The 19810-nt window shown below is 42.3% G+C and overlaps 1 protein-coding gene across 1 annotated transcript in view; it reads right to left on the reverse strand.

The window, feature by feature from the left end:
* The window catches only part of GUCY2F (guanylate cyclase 2F, retinal), a 38142-nt gene extending 19307 nt beyond the window's left edge, over positions 1-18835 (reverse strand). The window contains exons 1-11 of the mRNA XM_066177382.1: positions 18097-18835; positions 16860-17161; positions 15048-15402; positions 11730-11814; positions 7787-7883; positions 7149-7283; positions 5787-5867; positions 4623-4799; positions 3557-3713; positions 2016-2165; positions 20-168 (exon numbers count right to left, since the gene is read on the reverse strand). Coding sequence (XP_066033479.1) covers positions 20-168; positions 2016-2165; positions 3557-3713; positions 4623-4799; positions 5787-5867; positions 7149-7283; positions 7787-7883; positions 11730-11814; positions 15048-15402; positions 16860-17161; positions 18097-18835 — 2427 coding nt within the window. The remainder of the gene's footprint in view (positions 1-19; positions 169-2015; positions 2166-3556; positions 3714-4622; positions 4800-5786; positions 5868-7148; positions 7284-7786; positions 7884-11729; positions 11815-15047; positions 15403-16859; positions 17162-18096) is intronic.
* Positions 18836-19810: the final 975 nt, after the last annotated feature.

Raw genomic sequence — 19810 nt, forward strand, 5'->3', positions numbered from 1 at the left:
AGCTTCTTTATTTACTGACCTTATGAAATACCTCCTCAAAGGTTGGACGTCGTTCAGGGGCTTCAGCCCAGCATTGCTTCATTACCTGGATGCACGTAAAGGGGGCTGCTTCAGGAGCTATGTTTGGGCGGCATAGGGGAGGGGGCTTCTTTACTTTCTTTATAATTTCTGCGGCAAAGAGAAGAATGGGAAGGACACTGTAAAATGGAGGGCCTTGATAGGGACAAAGGACATGGACCTTTTCATGTGCTCCTGGCTTGCTTCTTCAGCTGTCCCTCTTAGTCCTCAGCACCCAGTATCTGTGCCAAATGAAGAGCTTTCTGCTTTTCTCTGCCAGGAGTCTCTTGAAGGATTTAAAGAAGATTCATCTGCCTTCTTGTCCCTAGAGAACCAGGTTATGAGTAATAAAGTGGCTGGGTGGGGGAAGGATGTGTGACAGATGGGTGTGTGAGCCTGCAGGCTTGTATTTAATGAAATTGACTCTGACTCTCTTCACTAGGACTTGCAGTCTTCTAAGGCAGCAGAGGTTTATGGCTGAGCCCAGACAGGAAGGATAGCAGCCTCTGATGCTTCATCGTTAACTGGGAGCCAGGACGTAGGAGGTTGGTGGGAGTGGTGACAGTGGAAAGTATGTTAAGGGGGAGAGGTTGAGTTCAAAACAATTTCTGGGAAATGACTCCCTGTCTAGAGTTCTCTTTCTAGAAATGGGGCTTGTAAAGAACTGGGCTTGGATTTTCAAGCCCTCAGAAGTCAGTCCTTTAACACCCACCAAAGTTATTATATTTGAAATCTTATTTTGCCCAGTGCAGAGCAGTCAAATGGAGTGAAGACATCTTTCTCTGACAGGAGTCCTGCTGTTGCTGTGAGTACCCAAAGCTTTTCAGCACTGACAGCTTACTTTAAAGATCTTTGGCTCATCACCCCAGACTGTCAAACGAACTAATAAAAACATCTGGCCCCAATATTTCCAGGGGCAGCCAAGGGGAAATGCCTTCCCCAGATTGTTTTAAAGTTCACACGGCAAGTGAAAGCTCCTTAGGACTGAGCCACAATGAGTAGAAATTCATCACTTTATCAAGTTAGAAAACAGGACTGAACTGTGTTCAACATTTGTTGAAGGTTCTGCAGGCGGATGAGATTGCAGAAACCTGCTAATTGCATCATAGTCTACATCATAAGTCCAGCTCTGATTTACACAGTGGGATACATCGTCATCATCATTGTCATTGCATTGGGACAGCAGCTTCAGGCACAGAATGGTCATGGCCCCATTTTTCCAGCTGAACTGGCAGATACTGCATTGTCATACCCCACCTGATGATTGTCCAGCTTAAAATGCATTGAGAATGGGCTGTCACTGAAATCAGCTAATTTTAGATTGTTGTCAGCCCTCCCTGTTCAAGTGCTTGTGACCTGACCCTGACTGCAGTGAGTTTGGTCTTCCCATGGATGCACAACACGGTTTCACCATAAGCAGATCCTGTTTCCAATATACATGAGCAAAATGATGCATCACTTCGACCTCTGTTGAAGAGAAAGTCTCTTTAAAAAGGAAAGGATTAAGGAAAAAATAGATGGGGAGATGGACAAAATAGGATGCTGGGAAGGGGTCCAGCTCAAAAATTTCAGCCACCACAATGCATAAAAAAGGGATGATGAATGGGAATCAAAGGAGTTTCTAAGCTATGGGAAATTCTGCCATCAGATTTCACCCCATACTGTGATGAAAAGTCCAAGTTTGGACAGGGAACTGGAGGTGCTGCAGTGGCCTGAGCATCCTGGGGAGCACTCAGAACCCCGATCCTAGTGAAAGCAGTGATGACACACATACCAAGGCTGTGATGAGAACTACACATTTTAATGCTTATTATGAATGTTTTGTTGGAAACAGACTTGTGCCACTGAGAAAGGTCATGAGACTGATACATTATTGCCTTATTAGTAAGGGGACTTGGCCAGACCTTTTATGAGTGCTCTGCACAAAGCCTTAAAAAAATACTGTAATAGTTGCCTACCTTCAGCTGAGAGTTCTGTTGTGCAGTAAGGTGGACCCCGAGCAACCACTTCTTGTAGGATGATTGCAAAGCTGTAAACATCCCCTTTGATTGTGCCTTTTCTGCACATGTCTGGGTCCCTCAGCAACTCAGGAGCTGTCCAGAACAATTCTAAAAAAATTCCAGAACATCACACTTCTTACACTTGAACTCAGACTATTGCAAAGTAAGTGCTTAAATGAATACCTTATTTCAGTCATTTGAGGAAAGATTGGAAAATACTACATTATTTACAGAATCAAATCTTTTAGTTCTTGTGGTGGGTTAGAAATACTAAACTTCTATGTTGACCAAAAAAAAAAAAAAAAAGTTTTCCAGGTTTTACTCTTTTTTTTTTAATTGCCATACCAACAATTTGTATCATATAACACCAACCATGAACTTCAACATAAGGAGTCATCTCAGCACTGCCAGAAGTTTTAACACCTTTTTTTGATTTAAAATGTTCCTGAGTCAAAATGTTGGCAACGAATCTTGAATTTCTTGTTACAGTTGTTGCTCTTTCAGAAAGCAACAATTAACAACATGTTTTCTGTAGTTCTTTTGAGATGAAAATAGTTTCTGTAAAAGCAGTTTGCGACAATCTGATGCACAATCTTTATAAACCAATAGTTCAAGTGACAAAAGACACAGTTGTAAAACATATCCAGCTTCATCAAGAAATGAATCTTCAAACTGAGATATTGTTACCGTGGTAACTGTGCATTCTGAGTAATGGGGATACAGAACATTTCTGCCACTGCAAATGTGTTTATTTTCTGTAAGGGAGGAGAAGAAAGTTTTCTGTCTGAGAACTGCCCTATTTGAGACACTGGAAGTCTTGGTAGGCATCAAATCCCCCGACAGAGGGATGAAAACACTACATACTACTTGGAAACAGGTTTCAAGAATGAATTGGGACACCAGAGGAATCCCAAAGCAATGGCTGAAGAAATCCTGTCAAAGTCTCTAAACCTGGTCCCATGAGGGCTGTCCTTAATTCCTTGGTGGGAAACTCATGTGGCAGCCTTTGGTGATTGGCGTAAAGAGGATCTATGTCAAAGAGACCTACATAATTTTGTGTTTAAATGACTTATTTTAACAATGAAAAAAAGTGTCTTTGCATTTGGGCTAACATAAAACTCTAAATGTAGGATTGGATCTAAGGATGTGAAGCCATTCCACCAGTCACAGAAATTAAGTACTGATAAGATTTCTGGGGCAATTCAGTCCTTCTCCAAGTGCAACATGCTGAAGTTCTGTCCCTGCATACAGTAAAATGTGTTTTCTTTACCATGTTGCTCTGGTATTCACTTCACTTTCAGGAAGTCTGAAAAAAACCTTTCTTATAACAATGCATGATATGGAGGAAACAAGATGTAGTGAGATTGAGCACGAAAATCCTTGTGTGGCCACTGGCCGGAAATTATTTTAGGACAAATATCTGTTGAATCAATGGACAAATATAAAAAAAAAAAAAAAAAAAAAAAAAAAAAAAAAAAAACAATCCTCATCACACCTACCTTCTGGGGATGGATGAACATAGGGGCATTTTTGTGCCTCTAAGATCTCATTGTAACCATAGTCAGTGATCTTCAGGACAAACCGGCCATCCACAACACAGTTACGAGACTTGAGACGTCCATGGGCAAAATCTCGGTGGTGCAAATATCTGATTCCCTATGAAACACAGAACAAAATCCAGCTTGATCCTTAAGAATTTTCTGATCCATCAGCACTCAGAGACACCAAGCCAATTTGTCACCCCAAATGGCATCAAATGCAGCATTGACTCTATGTCAAATGCAGTAATGATCGAAGCAATAACTATGGAAGAAGTTTAGAAATGGATTAGGAACATGAAATAGGTTTATCTGGAGACTCAAGTAATATTGGAAAGGTCTGACAACTTTAGAAAGAGTCAGATGACTTCTTCTGTAGCCCTATGTCTCACTGCACTGGGAAGTTCTGCTTTTAGGTACGGATAAGAAAGTGGACAGAAATGCTACCAAGTACTTAGGTCAAAGGAAGTAATGAAGAGCTGGGTGCCCCTACCCATCTCCCTCAAGCCGATTCAGAAGGCAGATCACAGGCTGCAAGAATGGTTCTGGCAGTTTACTCTCTGGAATCCACCTGTCCCAGATAAGTAGTTCACCATTAAGACAAAAAAACAAGGGACATGACTGTAAGTATGAATGCTGCTAAAGGGACTATATTGCATCCATCCTGTGGCAGGGGATGGATACTGTTTGGTTCTATGGTGGATACATTTCTGATTTATGACAAAAAAGGGCCTTTGCAACAAATAAATTTGTCACAAAATTCTGTTGTTCTAGGTGGACAGTTGCAGCCTGATTTGTAGTTTTAGCCTCTTGTCCTGCTGTGTGGTTGCAGCTCTATTGCCCCAAAGGGTGCTTCTCTCAGATGCCAAAAAAATAAGGATAAGAGGTCTCCTTTAAAGACTGATACAATTATATCCAGATTTGTTTTCCCTGTGTTATTATAAAAACCCCAATATTCTGATTGAAATAGCTCAGTTATCATAAAAGTCCCATTCAGATCATGCCTCAGCAGAAGCAATGGATTTACTTTAATTAGATCCATGACAAGAGAGGACTTGAACATCCAGTCCAGTTTCATATCCTCATTTCTCAGCAAGTCCTCCAGGCTGCCTCGTGAGCAGTACTCGGTCACTATGGCAAAGATGCCACAGTCCGAGAAAAAGCCCAGGAACAGATTCACATTTTCATGGCGGAGATCTTTCATCTGAAACAAGACAGTGAATCACAGACCAGGTCAGCCAGACATCTGCTTAGTAGCTTCTTTGTATCACTAGAAGCCCTTTTCACACTTGTACTCACAAACAGCCTTCCACAGAAGGATGAGGATGCAAACAATCTCTCTAGTGCTTAGTTTTGGCTACTCAACACTCTTTTCAAGATTTATTTTCCTTTGTCTATCCATTAAGACAAAGAAAGCAAGATAGCAAAAGCAAACTAAACAAAAGTTTGTGTTTTGTTTAGACAAACTGGATAGAATCTTTCACTAGGCCAGAATAGCCTTGCTGGGGTAGAATGAGTTCAGCATGAGGACCTTGCTCTGAACTGGAAAGCAATACCATACCTAGAGAGTCCAAAGTCATCCATCAATGGTGTCTTTGGAGACATGTCCTAGTAAATCTGTTGCTTTTACATGCATAAAAATGCCACTGCTATGTTAGCAATAGCTGTCAGCAACTAATGGCCTTGAATTTGGAAACAAGTATGTTTTCTTGCCATTTGTAGCAATAAAATTGAAGACAAAACTTAAGCATTTGAGAGGCATCTTAGGTGAAGACACAAAGTAAACCCTGGAGAAATGCACGACTGTGTCTGTGTCACATTGTCAGCATATAATACATGAAAATATCTGCCAGTGTCTCGCAGTGTGCAGGGATGAGTTCCCCAAACCACTCTGCCTTTGCAGGCAAGATCACTTGAAGGATTGGTTTTACACTTAACGCTGCACCAGCTTGGAAGTGGCAGGTCCAGGGTGTGGTTTTACAAGCTGCTGAATACATATGGATCTATGGTAAATTTGTCAGATGCAGTCATGCATGGTCCACTATACCACATTTCACCAGACAAGACTCATTGACAACCACAGTGCATGATCTAATGGACAAACATGAGACAAGGACAACAAACACACCGTGAAGCCAAAAACCTCCCCTGAGAAACCTTCCCTCCACATGTCACCATCCCATATTCCTACCTTCCTTAAGATGCTGGTGGAGCTTTGCCGCAGATTGTGGACTGTTCCCGTCTCAAATTTTTTCAGCCACACCCTGTCTCCCTGTCCACAATCACAGAATCAGAGAACAGTTAAGGTTGGAAGAAACCAGTGACGGACCATCTAGTCCAACCTCCCTACTTAAGAAAGGTTATCCTAGAGCACATTGCACAGAATTGTGTCCAGGCAGTTCTTGAATATCTCCAGTGAGGGAGACTTCACAATCCTTCCTGGACAATCTGTTTCAGTGCTTGGTCACCTGCCCAGCAAGGTTCTTCTTCATGTTCAAGTGGAACTTCCTGTGCATCTGTTTCTGCCTTTTGCCTCTTGTCCACTGAGAAGAGCCAGGCTCTGTCCTCTTGACACTCTCCCTTCACATATTTATAGACATCAGTGAGGTGCTCTCTCAGTTGTCTCTTCTTGAGGCTGAAAAGGCCCAACTCCCTCAAACTTTCCTCTTAAGAGAGAAGCTCCAGTCCCCTAATCTCAATAGTGTTTGGTGGGTGACTGACTGAGCAAATCTCTGAGCAACAGTTAACATTGGGGTCCAGATCTGAATTTCAGATCCTTGACTTTCAAAGTGGCTGGGAATTTTTAGTGTTCTTGGCAACAGATTATTTATGTGCTGAACCCAAATATGAATATCCATAGCAAACTCTCAAAAAAAGGGGTGAGGCAGGACCTTCACCTGGATCCCAACTTCATACCTGGAAAGTGTCTTAATGCCTGATAAAGAGCAATAAATTGATCAAAAAGGAAAATAACTCTGGCCAGAGCTCTCTCTGGCATTAATGATTGATTTAATTTATTTTGCTCCTCTACAGGAAAAAAAAAATGCATTCCTGAAAATGAAGCTCTTTTTTTTCAAAAGCTGCATTTTCAGGAAAGAGCTGATGGATGGGATGAGTTTTCTTGGTCATTGCCTCTGTTTAAGCTCCATACAGTCCTATTGCCACAAAGAGGAATTTGAGCTTCCATTTGTGTATTTGGATCCTGTCTTGTTCATTCATTCATTCAAATCCTTATTTGAGATGTCACCAAATAAAGATTGTCTTGTAAGAAAGGTTTTTCATGGTGCCACTACCTTCTCTGACAGGACCAGTGTTACATATGTATGTTGAATATTCTCATCCCACATGAATCCAAGTGTCAGGGTGAGGGCTGGCACAGAGTCACCTTAAACACTGCTAAGTCCATGCTTGGGAGTGACTTATTTTCATACTTAGTGTTAGTTCAAACTATCTCCATCCCGGGACCTAGAGTACTGCAGCCAAATACTTTTCCCCCTGGAGCAGTCCAGTAAATGGAAGCAGTGACAGAAGGCTGCATGAGGTCCCTACCTACCTCAAACAAAGCCACATTGGAGGTTTCATGGGTGGCAACTGTGCTTTTCAAGGAAGCGGAGCGGGTTACGGATTTCAGGCTTCTGCTCTTGACTGCTATGCTGTTTGCATCAGTCAGACTGTCCAAGGTCAGCCTCTGGAAGGCAAGGAAAGCAGGTGCTAGGCAGCTACTATCTTTGGGTGTAAACCTCCACTCCAGCTGTGTCTTGCATCATGGATTTCCAGGTAAGGAAATCATGGAATCAGCCCCCAGCAGATCAACAGCTCTGGGTATGAGCCAGAATGAACCAGGAATGGTTTCCAATATATTTGAATGCAGGCACTTTATTTTAGAGGGTAAGATGGTTTACCTTTTCAGACATGCCCTATGGTCCACCATCCAACCTCAAGAACAAGGAATAATCCCTGGCAGCTAGAAGAAACACAATCAAGGCTAGGATTTTACATTATCATAAAAGCTCAGGCATCTCATCTGAGACTCAAAAGCACTGAGCATATGGGACATTTTCTAATATACAGGGAAAAATGACATGAAGAAGTGAAATGACCCTTCCCGACATTCATGAGTATGAAAATACCACACAGCAAATCTGTTCTAGACTGTTCCACCAGATTTCTTTCATGAGTAGAAGGAGTCACCTTTCTATGTAGCTCTGGGTTGATGAAGACGAGGTCATCCAAGGTCAGTATTATCTTGTTTGGACCCCTGAAAAGCTGGTTGTTCAAGATACTCTGCCTGCAAGAGTTGGAGAGTCATGGTTATCAATTTTAGGCAGTGTATTAGGTCTGACCGAGGTAAAGTTCACAGCCCTTACAGTGCTGTGCTTTGCATTGTTAGCTAAGCAGGTGTTGATAACAGACCAGTGCTTTGGCTGCTGCTGAGCAGCAGTGTCCTTCTGACATTCCTTCTCCTCACCAAAAGGGAATGGAGTGGGCAAGATCCTGGGAGGAGGGACTGTCATGTGTGTTGAAGTTCTGCTTCCCAGGAAGTGCCTGAACATCACTGCTGATGGGAAGTAGAGACTCACCTTTTTTCCTCTTTAGCTCTTGAATGCACAGATCTTAGCTTGTTTCTTTCTTTTTACTGGAATAAAACTGCCTTATCTCACCCTGCTGGTCATTCTCCATCTTATTCCCTCCCCTGTCCCAGTGGGAAAGGGAGTGATGGGGCAACTGAGTGGGCACCTGGCAGACAGCAGGAGTCAACCCACTACAGGTAGGTAGCCAGTTTACACCTCCTCTGAATTCCCCACATCTGGCTTCCCTGCAGTATTAGACCCTGCCTGTAGTGCTGCATCCAACTCTGGGGCCCCAGACTTACAAAAGTTGTGGACCTGTTTGGAGCAGATCCAGAGAAGGCCATGAAGATGATCAGGGAGCTGGAGCACTTCTGCTATGGAGACAGGATGAGAGAGGTGGGGCTGTTCAGCCTGGAGAAGAGAAGGCTTTGGGGGTTTCCTTAGAGCACCTTCCAGTGCCTAAGGAGAGGGGCTACAAGAGACCTGGAGAGGGACTTTTGACAGGGGCATGGAGTAACAAGACAAGGGGGAATGGCTTCCAGCTGAAAGAGTGCAGGTTTAGAGTAGATATTGGGAAGCAATTATTTTCTGTGAAGGTGCTGAGGCACTGGCACAGGTCACCCAGAGAAGCTGTGGCAGCCCCACTCATGGAAGTGTTCAAAGCCAGGTTGAATGGGGGTCTGAGCAGCCTGGTGTTGTTGAAAGTGTCCTCGCCCCTGGCAGGGTTCTTGGAACTATATGATCTTAAATGTCTTAAATGGTGTGGGAGTGAGGATGGGCATTGGTGAAAACAGTAGACAATCACAATTCCTTGGCTTGGACTCAAATCCCAAGTTATGAATAACGCATTTCAACATGGATAGCAAGAAGAGCTATCATCTCAAAGGGTCTTATCACAAATAGACAATTGGGTTTAATCTGCTTACAAATATTAATTGAGTGTGTATGTAAGGCATATTTTGTTTTGCTTGCTTTTATTTGTCATATCCCAAATCATTCTCCATTAGGAGACAGAAACAAATTTCATTAGTCCAGCTGGTCTGGTCATGAGCAAACCACATTTAAGCACTTCAGACTCTCTTAGGGACTGAAGCTGAACTGTAGTTAATTTATAAGAGCTGCCTGGACACAAGTGTCTATATTGTAGCATGGTGTGTTATGAAGCACAGAGCAAGATGTGCCCCTGTGGTCACAGGTTTATACAGAGGGAAAAGCTACATGGGATGAGCAGTATGGCACATCTCACATCACACCTCATAATTTTGATCCCATTGTTTCAATGGACATCAGGGTCTAACACTGAGCACAAAGCAGCAGTATCTATTAGACAGTCAAAACCTCCTCAACCAGGAGCAAAAAACAGAAAGGAAAGCTCCCCCATTGCCCTCAGTGTCACTTCTTTTGCTTAAGGAACTTTGTTAACACTACAGCAGATAACTGATTTGCACTCTCCTAAGTGTTTCCTTGATGAGGTGGACAATAGGATGACTTTTGCTAACGCTACTGTAGAAGGACACCACCACATAAAACAACCCCAAATCACCTCAATTCACTTTTCCTCTCCATGTATCATTCTGGACATTTTGGAAGAGCACAGACAGCTTCTTGAAGCTGAGCCAAAGCCTTGGCCACATAACCACCGGCTTTACTCAGGATGATATTTTGCAATATTTCACTAAACACACCATCCCAAGCCACCCAACTCATCTTCATGAAAAAAATCATCACTTATGTACTTCTCACAAGTCCATCTGAAAAACCTTGTTTGATAAATCACATCCTGTCTCTAAGCAGGGAAGAAAGCAACCTTCTGCCAAAAGCTAAGCAGAGAGAGTGGAGTGACTCATTTAGGGTCATGCGGCAGATCCCTGAAAAAGCTAAGACCAGAGTTTCCACATTTCAGCTCAGACCATGCTGAGGTTTAAATTTAGTTCCAGACATGCCCCTTTCTAATATAAATCGTTGTCTGAGTCATGCTGGAATTTTTCTTCTCTTGCAGATGGCCATACATCTTTTCTCATGACCAAACCTTTCCAAGCACAGCCTGGTGCTTGTGGAAGAGCTTACAAATAGAGTAGGCAGAAAGATTGTCTTTTATTTACTGAATTGTAGAGGCTGGTGGCCAGGGAACAGAGCAGGATTTCAAAGTGTGGGTGAATGGAGGCAACTTCATCAGTGTCTGCAGTTCTAAAAGAAGCAGCTGTGTGCTGAAAGTGGGGGAGATGTTTGGGATGCTGCTTGCTGGGTGGCCTTATATCTGGGCCTGGAGGAATGATTTGGGAGTGGAGACAAAACACATCTGGGAATTATTTGAGAGGAAAAGCTGGAGGAAACGATCTAGGAACTCCACTCTGCTGAACTCATTGCTGCTCAGTAAATATGCCTTCTAATTTCAGTCTATTTTCACTCTAAATTCAGTTATGTGGACATCAATAATTAGAGACCAACTACTACAGGTGCTATAGTGACCTTGTGTTGGGGGTTAGGTCCCAAACCAAGACACCTTGCCAAGAGCAATCCATAGCTCTTGGACCAACCAATCCATTCAGGCACATTTCTACCATGGCTATAGAGTTGGGATACAGAGGTGACATGCAATTATGGGAAATCATTCCTTCCCCAGAAGACTACTGCCTTTGCTCCAAAGATCTCATGCCCAGGCCAATACATATAAAATGGGAATAACCAGGGAGCTGAACTCCAGTTTAAAACAGGGAGTGAATCAACTTGATAAAAAAGATGTATCCTAAATATTTGCTCTAAATTCTCTCCAGAGGTATTTTTTTTCTCTTTAGTACATGGAGAAAATACAGAGGATCAGCCTCACGTGTTTCACAGGAAACATGGTTATATTAAGGACAGAAATCCAGGCAAGAATTATCTGGAGTAAGAAAAATACTTAGTTTCAACCCTCATGTTCTCATAACAGATTCCTGTCTTTGGTTTATATGTCACTCTTTGCACTTCCAAAGGGATAACCACCATCCTAATGCTTCAGAAACATCCAGCAACAGACTACTGGAGCAGGGGAAGGGTGTGAGGATCCCTTTGCTTCAGGAGGAAGGGGCAGCAGAGGCAATGTGGGATGAACTGACTGCAGTCCCCATTCTCAGACCCTGATGCCATTGGTGGAGAGGAAGCAGAGAATTTAGGAGTAAGGTAAGCCTGGGAAGAAGGGAGAGATGGGAATAAAGTGTTTTTAAGATTTTATTTCTGATTATCTTACTCTGATTTGATTGGTAATAATTTTAATTTCCCTACGTCAAGTCCATTTTGGCTGTTATGGTAATTGGTGAATGACCTCTTCCTGACCCCATCTTGACCCAAGAGCCTTTTGTTGTATTTTCTCTCCCCTGTCTAGCTGAGGAAGGGAGAGATAAAACGGCTTTAGTGGATGCCTGGCATGCTGCCAGGGCCAACACACCACAAATGTGAAGCGATATGTAGCTGGAGAGTCAAGGGCAAAATCAGACCTTGTGCATAGTCTAAACTGCTGGCTTAAGCACAAGCCTCACACAGAAACTAAAAGAGGCACCAACTCAAGTATATGTTGCAATTCTCACCTGATGAGAGAAGCCAGGCCCACAGCACACAACACCAGGACAAATAACAGCATTACACCCAATGAAATGACTGCAGGCTCAATCCCTGTACAAAGATGGGAAAAGAACCAGTGAATGAGAAAATCATTTTGATTTACGCAATAATATTAAAACATCAATATTAGGCCATTGGATTAAAAAGTCAAATATTCAGCCAGGAGCATGCCAGAAGACAATTTTAATGCAATGTTCTTTTATGAATACACAAATACTAACTTGACATACCTAAGACTTCAGCTATACTGATTATTTTTTTCTGTGCACTTTTTTTTTTTTTCTCTCTAAACCAGACTTAGAGCTCCAGACCAGTGGAAAAATGGTTTTTCTTCAAGTAAAGAAATAGACTCACAGGAAAGTATTAAGTTTTAGAGGAAGCTTCAGCAAAGTTCATAACTTTTTAACATTTGACCCCTTACTCTTGAGGAATAAAAATTCTGAAAAATCTTTATTTTATCGTGTGGTACCAAACTGATGGCCAGGGTGAGTCACTGGCCCATCTGGGCTTTTTCACTCTCTGCTGCAAATTTCTAACTCTGAAAAGAGAAGAAGAGGAGGAGCAGCTGAAGGTTGATGTTCTCCTCAACACATCCATCAGCTGAAAGTACTGGAGACAGATACTTTGCTCATGAGTGTGTTTACTAGAGAACTAAGAGAAGCTGACGTGACTGCATAAGCTAAATTCCAGTGGGAACTCTTTGCTGTGTTTGTACCTTCTGTTTTCTGATTTTTTAAATTTTATTCTGTTTGTATCCAGAGATCTACAAACACAAACAAACATGCAGAAATTCGGGTTGACAAAAAGTTCATGACTCTATGTCACACTGGCACCCATCTGCAAGCACTGAGACCTAGAGCTTTCCAGTGAAAGTTGAAGGCATTTTTGAAAATTGGTATTTGTTTCAGGAAAATACAGAGCATTTTAGCTGAAATTTTACTGCTTCAGTCTAGGGTCCCAGGTCCTGACTGTCCTCACACATACACAGGAAGAGGTCGCCCATGGAAGTTGTGGCTGCCCCATCCCTGGCAGTGCTCAAATCAGGCTCCATGGGACATTACACAACCTGCTCTAGTGTGGGATTGGAATGGATGGCCTTGAAAGGTCCCTGCCAACCCATCCCATACTTCACAACTAACCAGAAGTGAAAGTAAGCTAATTATGAGCTTATGGGAAAGAGCAAATTTACGGCATGCTTGAGACAACTTACGGGATTGAGTTAAAGTCATTAGGGAATGCTTTAAGGGAACTGTGGGGCTACATGAAACTTCTTACAGGATCTTTAGGGCAAAGGGCTAACATGGGTAAAGGGAGAGATAGAATGGGTCAGGAATGCTCAAGTACGTGAGAGGATGGGGATGCTGGTCTCATGTAACCATGTTGTGCATTTTTTCCAGGCAAACCCTGCACTTGATCGGTGCCGTCATTCCCACCTTCTTAACCTCATTTACATTTTTTTTCTGGGCAACTTTGCTCTCTGACTATGTATGATATTTACAGACTTAACATCAATCTAACTAACAGGGAAGGTAAGTCCTGGAGCCTGTAACCCATGAGAGACCACAAGTTCGGAGTCAGCTCCTGCAGAGACTGAAGAGTTTGAGGAATGGTTATGGGGAAATTTAGGTTTGGACCATCTACCAGAGGATGCATTTAGGAGTCTGTTGGAGTTGAGGCTGTAAGATCTGGTAACAAGCTTGGAGCCTAATTATGAGGTGCATAAGAGCAGCACCAGGCCATTTCTGATGTCCATGTCCCAGCAGTGCTGGTTGTGGGTAGTGGTGCCTGTAAAGCCATAACTCTACTATATGTGTTACTCTGGCTGTGTCTGCAGAGTGTGTGTGTCCTGGGAACACCAGCTCAGCCTGTTCCTGGTGAACCTGGAGCTAGGAAGCACACCAGCCTGACAACTTCACATCCAACACCCCTTCCAAGCCTAACTTCATACAAAAGCTAGAGTGAGTCTTGTATTTAATTCTAGCCATAAAGTTCACTCTCTGAAATTCTAGCAATCATAATAAATTACTGTTTAATTGACAGATGCCTAGAGCTTTATGCTTTCATAAAGGTATGTACATAAAATCTGATCTCTCAGAAAATCAGTGGGATTTTTCCACAGACTGCAATGAGATGCTAAATTGTTACATTGTTCCTGGGGGCAGTGCAAAATTAGATCTATGATAGTATTATACTCTTCTATTGCTTGCCAGTTGCTATAAGATCAGTACATCTCCAGTTTTCATAGAGTGATACTGATTATGGGTCAGGTCAGTTATGGCTAAGCCAAGAAAGGTTTTCTCAGCTACCGAATAAAATATTCCATAGATGTGGTTAATTTCATCTGTTTAAGTCATATCCTGGAGCAATAGGTGTATATGCTTAGCATTATAAGTAAATATGCCAAGAAGAGCTTAAGTACACTGCCCTGAGGTTTTGGCTTCCCTGTGAAATTTAGAACTGCACCACAGTTGCCCCAAATTAAAAACAATAGGTAAACCCAGTGCCCAGTCTGACAAACCTAGGAATCAGCGCAGATATCTCTGCCCCCAGGCCTTTGATTACTACCTCTGTTATCTACAATAACTCAAATTATCTTGAGTAATGATTATCATTTTTGTCAATGAGGGGAGCTCTGATGGTCCTTCACTCCTCGTTACTACCTGGATAAAGAAGCAGGAGTTAACAGGCAGGAAGCTGAGAGGATCTGCTCTTGTGCAGCTCTCTTAGCCTGCCTTCAAGTTAAATCTTCTTATTGTCCTGTCCTCCAGAAGGACACAGTGCTGGGTGGAGCCTCTGTTATAAAATGGTTACTATTAATATTGGCAGGCGTTGAGTGTTAGACTCATAAAACTTTTTCGAGTACATAACAGTGGGAACAACCTCATTGGCCCAGGAGAGTAGTGGGATTGATGGCTCTGGAAGTTTTGAAAAAATTGTGTAGATGTGATGTTTAGTGGTGGGCCTGGCAATGGTAGGTTAAGGGTTCAATGATCCTACATGTCTTTTCCAACCATAACGATTCTATTATTCCATGACATAACAAGCAATAAAAGAGTGTTGTGGGTGGATGGTGTTACCCCTGCACAGGATTCCCATTACAAACAGCATGATGACTGGGCATTTTTATATTAGATTCTTGAATTTAGACTTTTCTGGCTGGGGAGTTCTAATTTAAAGGGAGCTTCTCACCCCTCACTTGGAGTGAGAGAAAAGATGAAAGACATAAGCATGAACTCAATGCCATTTCACCCTATTTTTGGTTCTTTTTTTTTTTTCTTTCTTACCTTCAGTGCAGAGAACATCTGGATCAAACCAACAGCTGGAGTCTGGTTTGGGTGGAACTTCATTGGGAAAGTGGATGGCCTGGCCTAGGGACAACACAGAGCCTGAAGACATGTCCAGCAGGTGGGTTGGGAAAAGTTGGTTCCCATGACCATCTGTGTCCAGTATCACATAGTTGTTCAGCCCCTTCCCACAGCTGTCTGTCTCTACCCGGTGACTAAATCCAGGGAAGCTAAAGTTTTTTGTGTGTTCAGCCATGTTGGCTCCTGATGCTCTTACTCCTTTCCTCCGTGCACTGTCCATTGCCATTGCCATGAAGTAAATGGCATCATAGATTGTTCCAAAGAGTGGAGACACCTAAAAAAACAGGAGAAATTGAGGATAAACTGCTCCTAACCTTCAGTTTGAGAGTGGTGGCGAAAAATATTTTCCCCCTGGTTATGTTGTGAATTTAAACACTGAGACACCGGAACAATAAGGCTCACAGAGTAATGAGTTTAAAGAATCTTAGGTTGAAGGTAGACCAGATATATGCATGACTTTGAATAGCTGTCTTTTCTTATGGTGGATTCCCAAAATTTCAAAATATTTTTAAAACCACACAAAATTCCATTATGATGGGAAATGCCTAAATTCTGAGCCTGATGTTTGGCTGAAATTTATCCTGCCTTAAAACATTACACTAAGACATCTTCTACAAATAGAAGATCAAAGTCAGAGGCTCCATACCAAGAGAGGAAAAGTGTCATGCCCAAAGAATTGGTCTTCTCTGTCAGAATATTATTTATCCCGAAGATGCAAAAATCCCACAGCAAAGCCACAGCAAACTTGTTCTGTGGGGCAACACCTTTTTCTGTTTGAATTGCTCCCTTCCATACCAGACTTGATTTAGGAACCTTTAACACAAATGATGACTTTTGCAATCACGTGGTCATTCACAGCTGGTAGGTGAAGAGAGATTACAGCCATACACCTGTGAGAAACATGGGGAGTGCTCTTGGGAGCCACAGAATCTGACATTTGTGGGATTAATTGGTCAGATGTGGATATCTGCAATGAAGAACCTGACACTCAGTACAGTTAACCTGGGCTCTCATTAAACTGAAGGGAAAGAAACTAATGCTTTCAAGATATGATTCATCTCCTGCAGATCTGTTAAATTATGCCTTAAAAGTACTTGCCATTTTTTTAAATGTCATAGAGAGATTTGAAAAATAGCTCAGCTGAATCCTGTATCTCTTCACCAGTATAAGATTCTCCAATTCTTGTAAATGTCCTCAAGGTAAAAACTGATTTGATTTTTCATAGGCTACCAGGGACTTTTAGATAATCATGCTGACAAAGAATAACTTTGATGACACTGCTAAGAAGAATGCAACAGCAATGGTCTTAAACGTTTCCCTCTAGAAGCATCCAGTATTTCTTTAGTCTGTCTCATCCCCTCGAATTCTAAGTCGTAGGGACATCTTATTTTGATTCACTACAAACTCCATGGACTTCACCCACCTTAAGTGATATTGCTACAATTCAAGTCCACTGCAGCTAACACATAGCAAATCTGAGAGCCTCAGACACAGCCCCTTTCTCTTGAATTCCCATCATGGTCTTACAGTCGTACTAAGCAAGTTATACTACTAGACATCTAGGAAAAGTAATCTTTCCAGATGGGTGCAGACTACATTCAAATTTCTCTGTATTTTTCTCAAAATGAAAGTGTACAGGCCTGATTGACTCTTCCCTGTACTATTCCTGTAACTATTGCTCATGTTTCCTATTGACAGATCCCAGAAAAGTCCAAGAGAAAGAATATTTACCTGTGTGGCTTCTAAATCCCTGATTATTTCACCACTTTCTTTAGCTTCCCTGAACGCATCATAGAAAGTCCTTTCTCCAGACTCCAGTGTGATGGTCAGCACAGCATCATAAGCTTCCCGGAGCTTGCTGTCATTATCAAAGACACTGAATGAGTTGTTTTGGTAAGGAAGACTGTACAGCAAAGTGTCATATGGAACAAAGACATATCTTCCATCTGCTAGTCCCATTTCCAGAGCTTTTGTGAGTAAGTCAGCCTGCTCCTGCCCTCCGATGAGTACAGAATGCATGCACAGGAGTATAACTGGAACACAAGGACAGTGGAGAGTGTTAGTAATCTGTTTCGGGTTTTCAACACAAAATGGTTCTTCCCACCCCCCCACCCCCCCACTCCCCCCCCAATAAAAGAGCTGCCTGAACTACTCTATCAGGTCAGATTCTGATGTTATGTGCTGAGGAAACTGAAAGTTACACCCGTTTTGTTCAACATCTGGAGGTCTGTAACCCCTAATAAAAGATGTTGTGAGTATTAACCATTTCTGGGCTGTAAAGAAGGAATGGAGAGGAGTTTTGACACAAGCGAGGCACAGCTCAAGATGATGGGCAGTTGTGGTCATTGTTGTCACTGACCAAGACTTGAGCTTTCCCTCTGTGTGCTCTGAGCTGACAGACAACACACAGCTGTAAGCAGTGCCCAACCTCCACACGCTCACCCTGCCACCAAATACACAGATTTTAGGTTGGACACTGTGCTGTGTTTAAACAACAGGTTCATGCTTGACTGTCCCAGAGTCTGTGCCTTTTCCTGCAAAATGCCATGGGGCTAATGTCGGGTGGGGAGTTCTGAAATACAGGACACACCATCAAAGCAAGATTTTTGATATTGATACTGATTTTTGATATTCCACAATACAAATCACCATTAATATAAAACCTTCCTATAAACTCTTCTTTATATGAGCCAAGCACAGAGAACCATCTATGAAATACTATTTTTTTCAGACAAGCTGGACCCAATCTTTCAGGTTGTAGTAGACAATTTTGGTCTATCTTCATCACATACAAAATGTCCAACATTCCTTTATGTGAAACCCTGTCTGCATTAAGATCAGAGAGAAAATTCTGCTTGACTTAAATCGCTTTAAGCTTTCATTCTCTAAAGTATGTCCATTGGGTAACAATGCAGTCCTACCCCATGGAAAAAAAAATTAAAAAAGGACTGAGACTCAAAGCACTTACTTTTAATGTTATTAACTTCTTTAATCTTGTTCCAAGTGTCTTCAATGCCTTTTTCTCCCTTATGCACAGATGTAACAATGGCTACAGGTAGCCCGTGGTTCCTGAGAGCAGTTGCTGACTCCTTGGCTGTGTACATCCAAATATCCTCACTGGATGCAATGATGCCAACATGAGCCCACTTAAAATATTTCATTATTGTAAGCAAAACTTGGGTTGGAGAGGGCAGAGTTCTTGCAAATGTGTTATGGTGGATGGTGGAATCCAGCTTATAATTGATGCACATCCATGAGAAGATAGCTTTATTCCAGTTTTCCCCTAAATGTGCAGCCACTTCACAGAAGCCAGGGTTTAGAGGGCCTATAAATGCTGAGGAAAGCTTTCCAAAGTCAACAAATCTAAGCAGGGCTCTTGGTGTCTCACATTCTTCTTGCAGGATCACATAATCTAGCCGGTGGCCAAGATCTAGTGAAGGGTCTCTGCTTATTCGTCCCACAGCTAACCTGGCAGCCACATGGGGAAAGGCTTTGGAAAAGAAGGGGTCACAGTTCCAGGGTCCAAGCAGTCCAATTTTAAAGACAGAGCAATGTGCTGGGGAACAAAGTAGGATTATTCCAAAGACCAGACACCAGGGAGCCTGGAAAAATGTCTTGAACGAATTTCCAGCATTAAAGTGATGCACTCTGATGTGCCTCAACAGCACCCAGAAGAGGCTGCTAGGACACCACAGGACAAATGACATTGTTTTGCAGGTGGGTAGATCTGCACCAAGTTCTTCAGGAGCCAGGTAGAGCGTTACCACATGCTGGAAGGAAAGTAGATTATGTCTGCCTTTCACCATATGTATTGGTTCTGTGCATGCAGGTACCGCTGAGTCAGCCCAAGCTTCACAACAGCTCTCAAGGCACAAATCTCTGAGGACCCAAACCCACACACAGACACATGGACATGCACCACACAAGCCACCTCACCACACAGAAAAGTGCCCAACCGGTGGCAGACATGCCATAACCCTTAAATGCACACTTACATTAACATTTTAATATGCTTTGCAACATACTCTGAAACCAGGCAGTGAAGAATGAGTCTGCTTGGTCTGCAGCAGTAAGTACAACCTATGGATACACCGTACCTCTGGTTTCTAAGAAAGATAGTTTCAATGTCACACAGACAAACACCCATATAAGAAAATTAAAAGGTGAAATGCACTAGGCCATCAGCTTCCCTCAAAAATCCTCACAGAGTTGTAAATATGAATCAGAGCCCATACAAAACAAAACTACACACACATATATATAGACCCATATATTCATATAGTTAGGGATATGTATGTATGTATGTGCATACAATTTTAAAATTTTCTGGACAATTTTTTCAAGGGCAACTCAGAGTCTCTTAAATCTGGCAGATTGAAAGGTAGATAAACAGATAATCAGAAAATGAGGGAAAAGGAGGATTATGATTTGAATTTAGATAAAGAACTGCTAAATATCTGTCAGGTCAAGAAGCGTACTTTATGTACACTCTTGACTTCAAATATTCTTGGTTAAGTACTAGGAGCCATAGGGCTTTCTGGTTGGTTGTTGGTTTGTTTGTTGTTTTTTTTTTTTTTTTTTTTAATAACAGTCTCCCCCTTCACAGCCAAACATAGAAACAGCAAAGCCATAGCAGGCACCTCTCCATCTGCAGTATCACCTCATGGCTTAGAAAACTTTGC

Source organism: Chamaea fasciata, unplaced genomic scaffold (assembly GCF_029207755.1).
Source record: "Chamaea fasciata isolate MVZ Bird 193981 ecotype frontalis unplaced genomic scaffold, bChaFas1.0.hap1 SCAF_2, whole genome shotgun sequence".
NCBI classification, from domain to species: domain Eukaryota; kingdom Metazoa; phylum Chordata; class Aves; order Passeriformes; family Sylviidae; genus Chamaea; species Chamaea fasciata.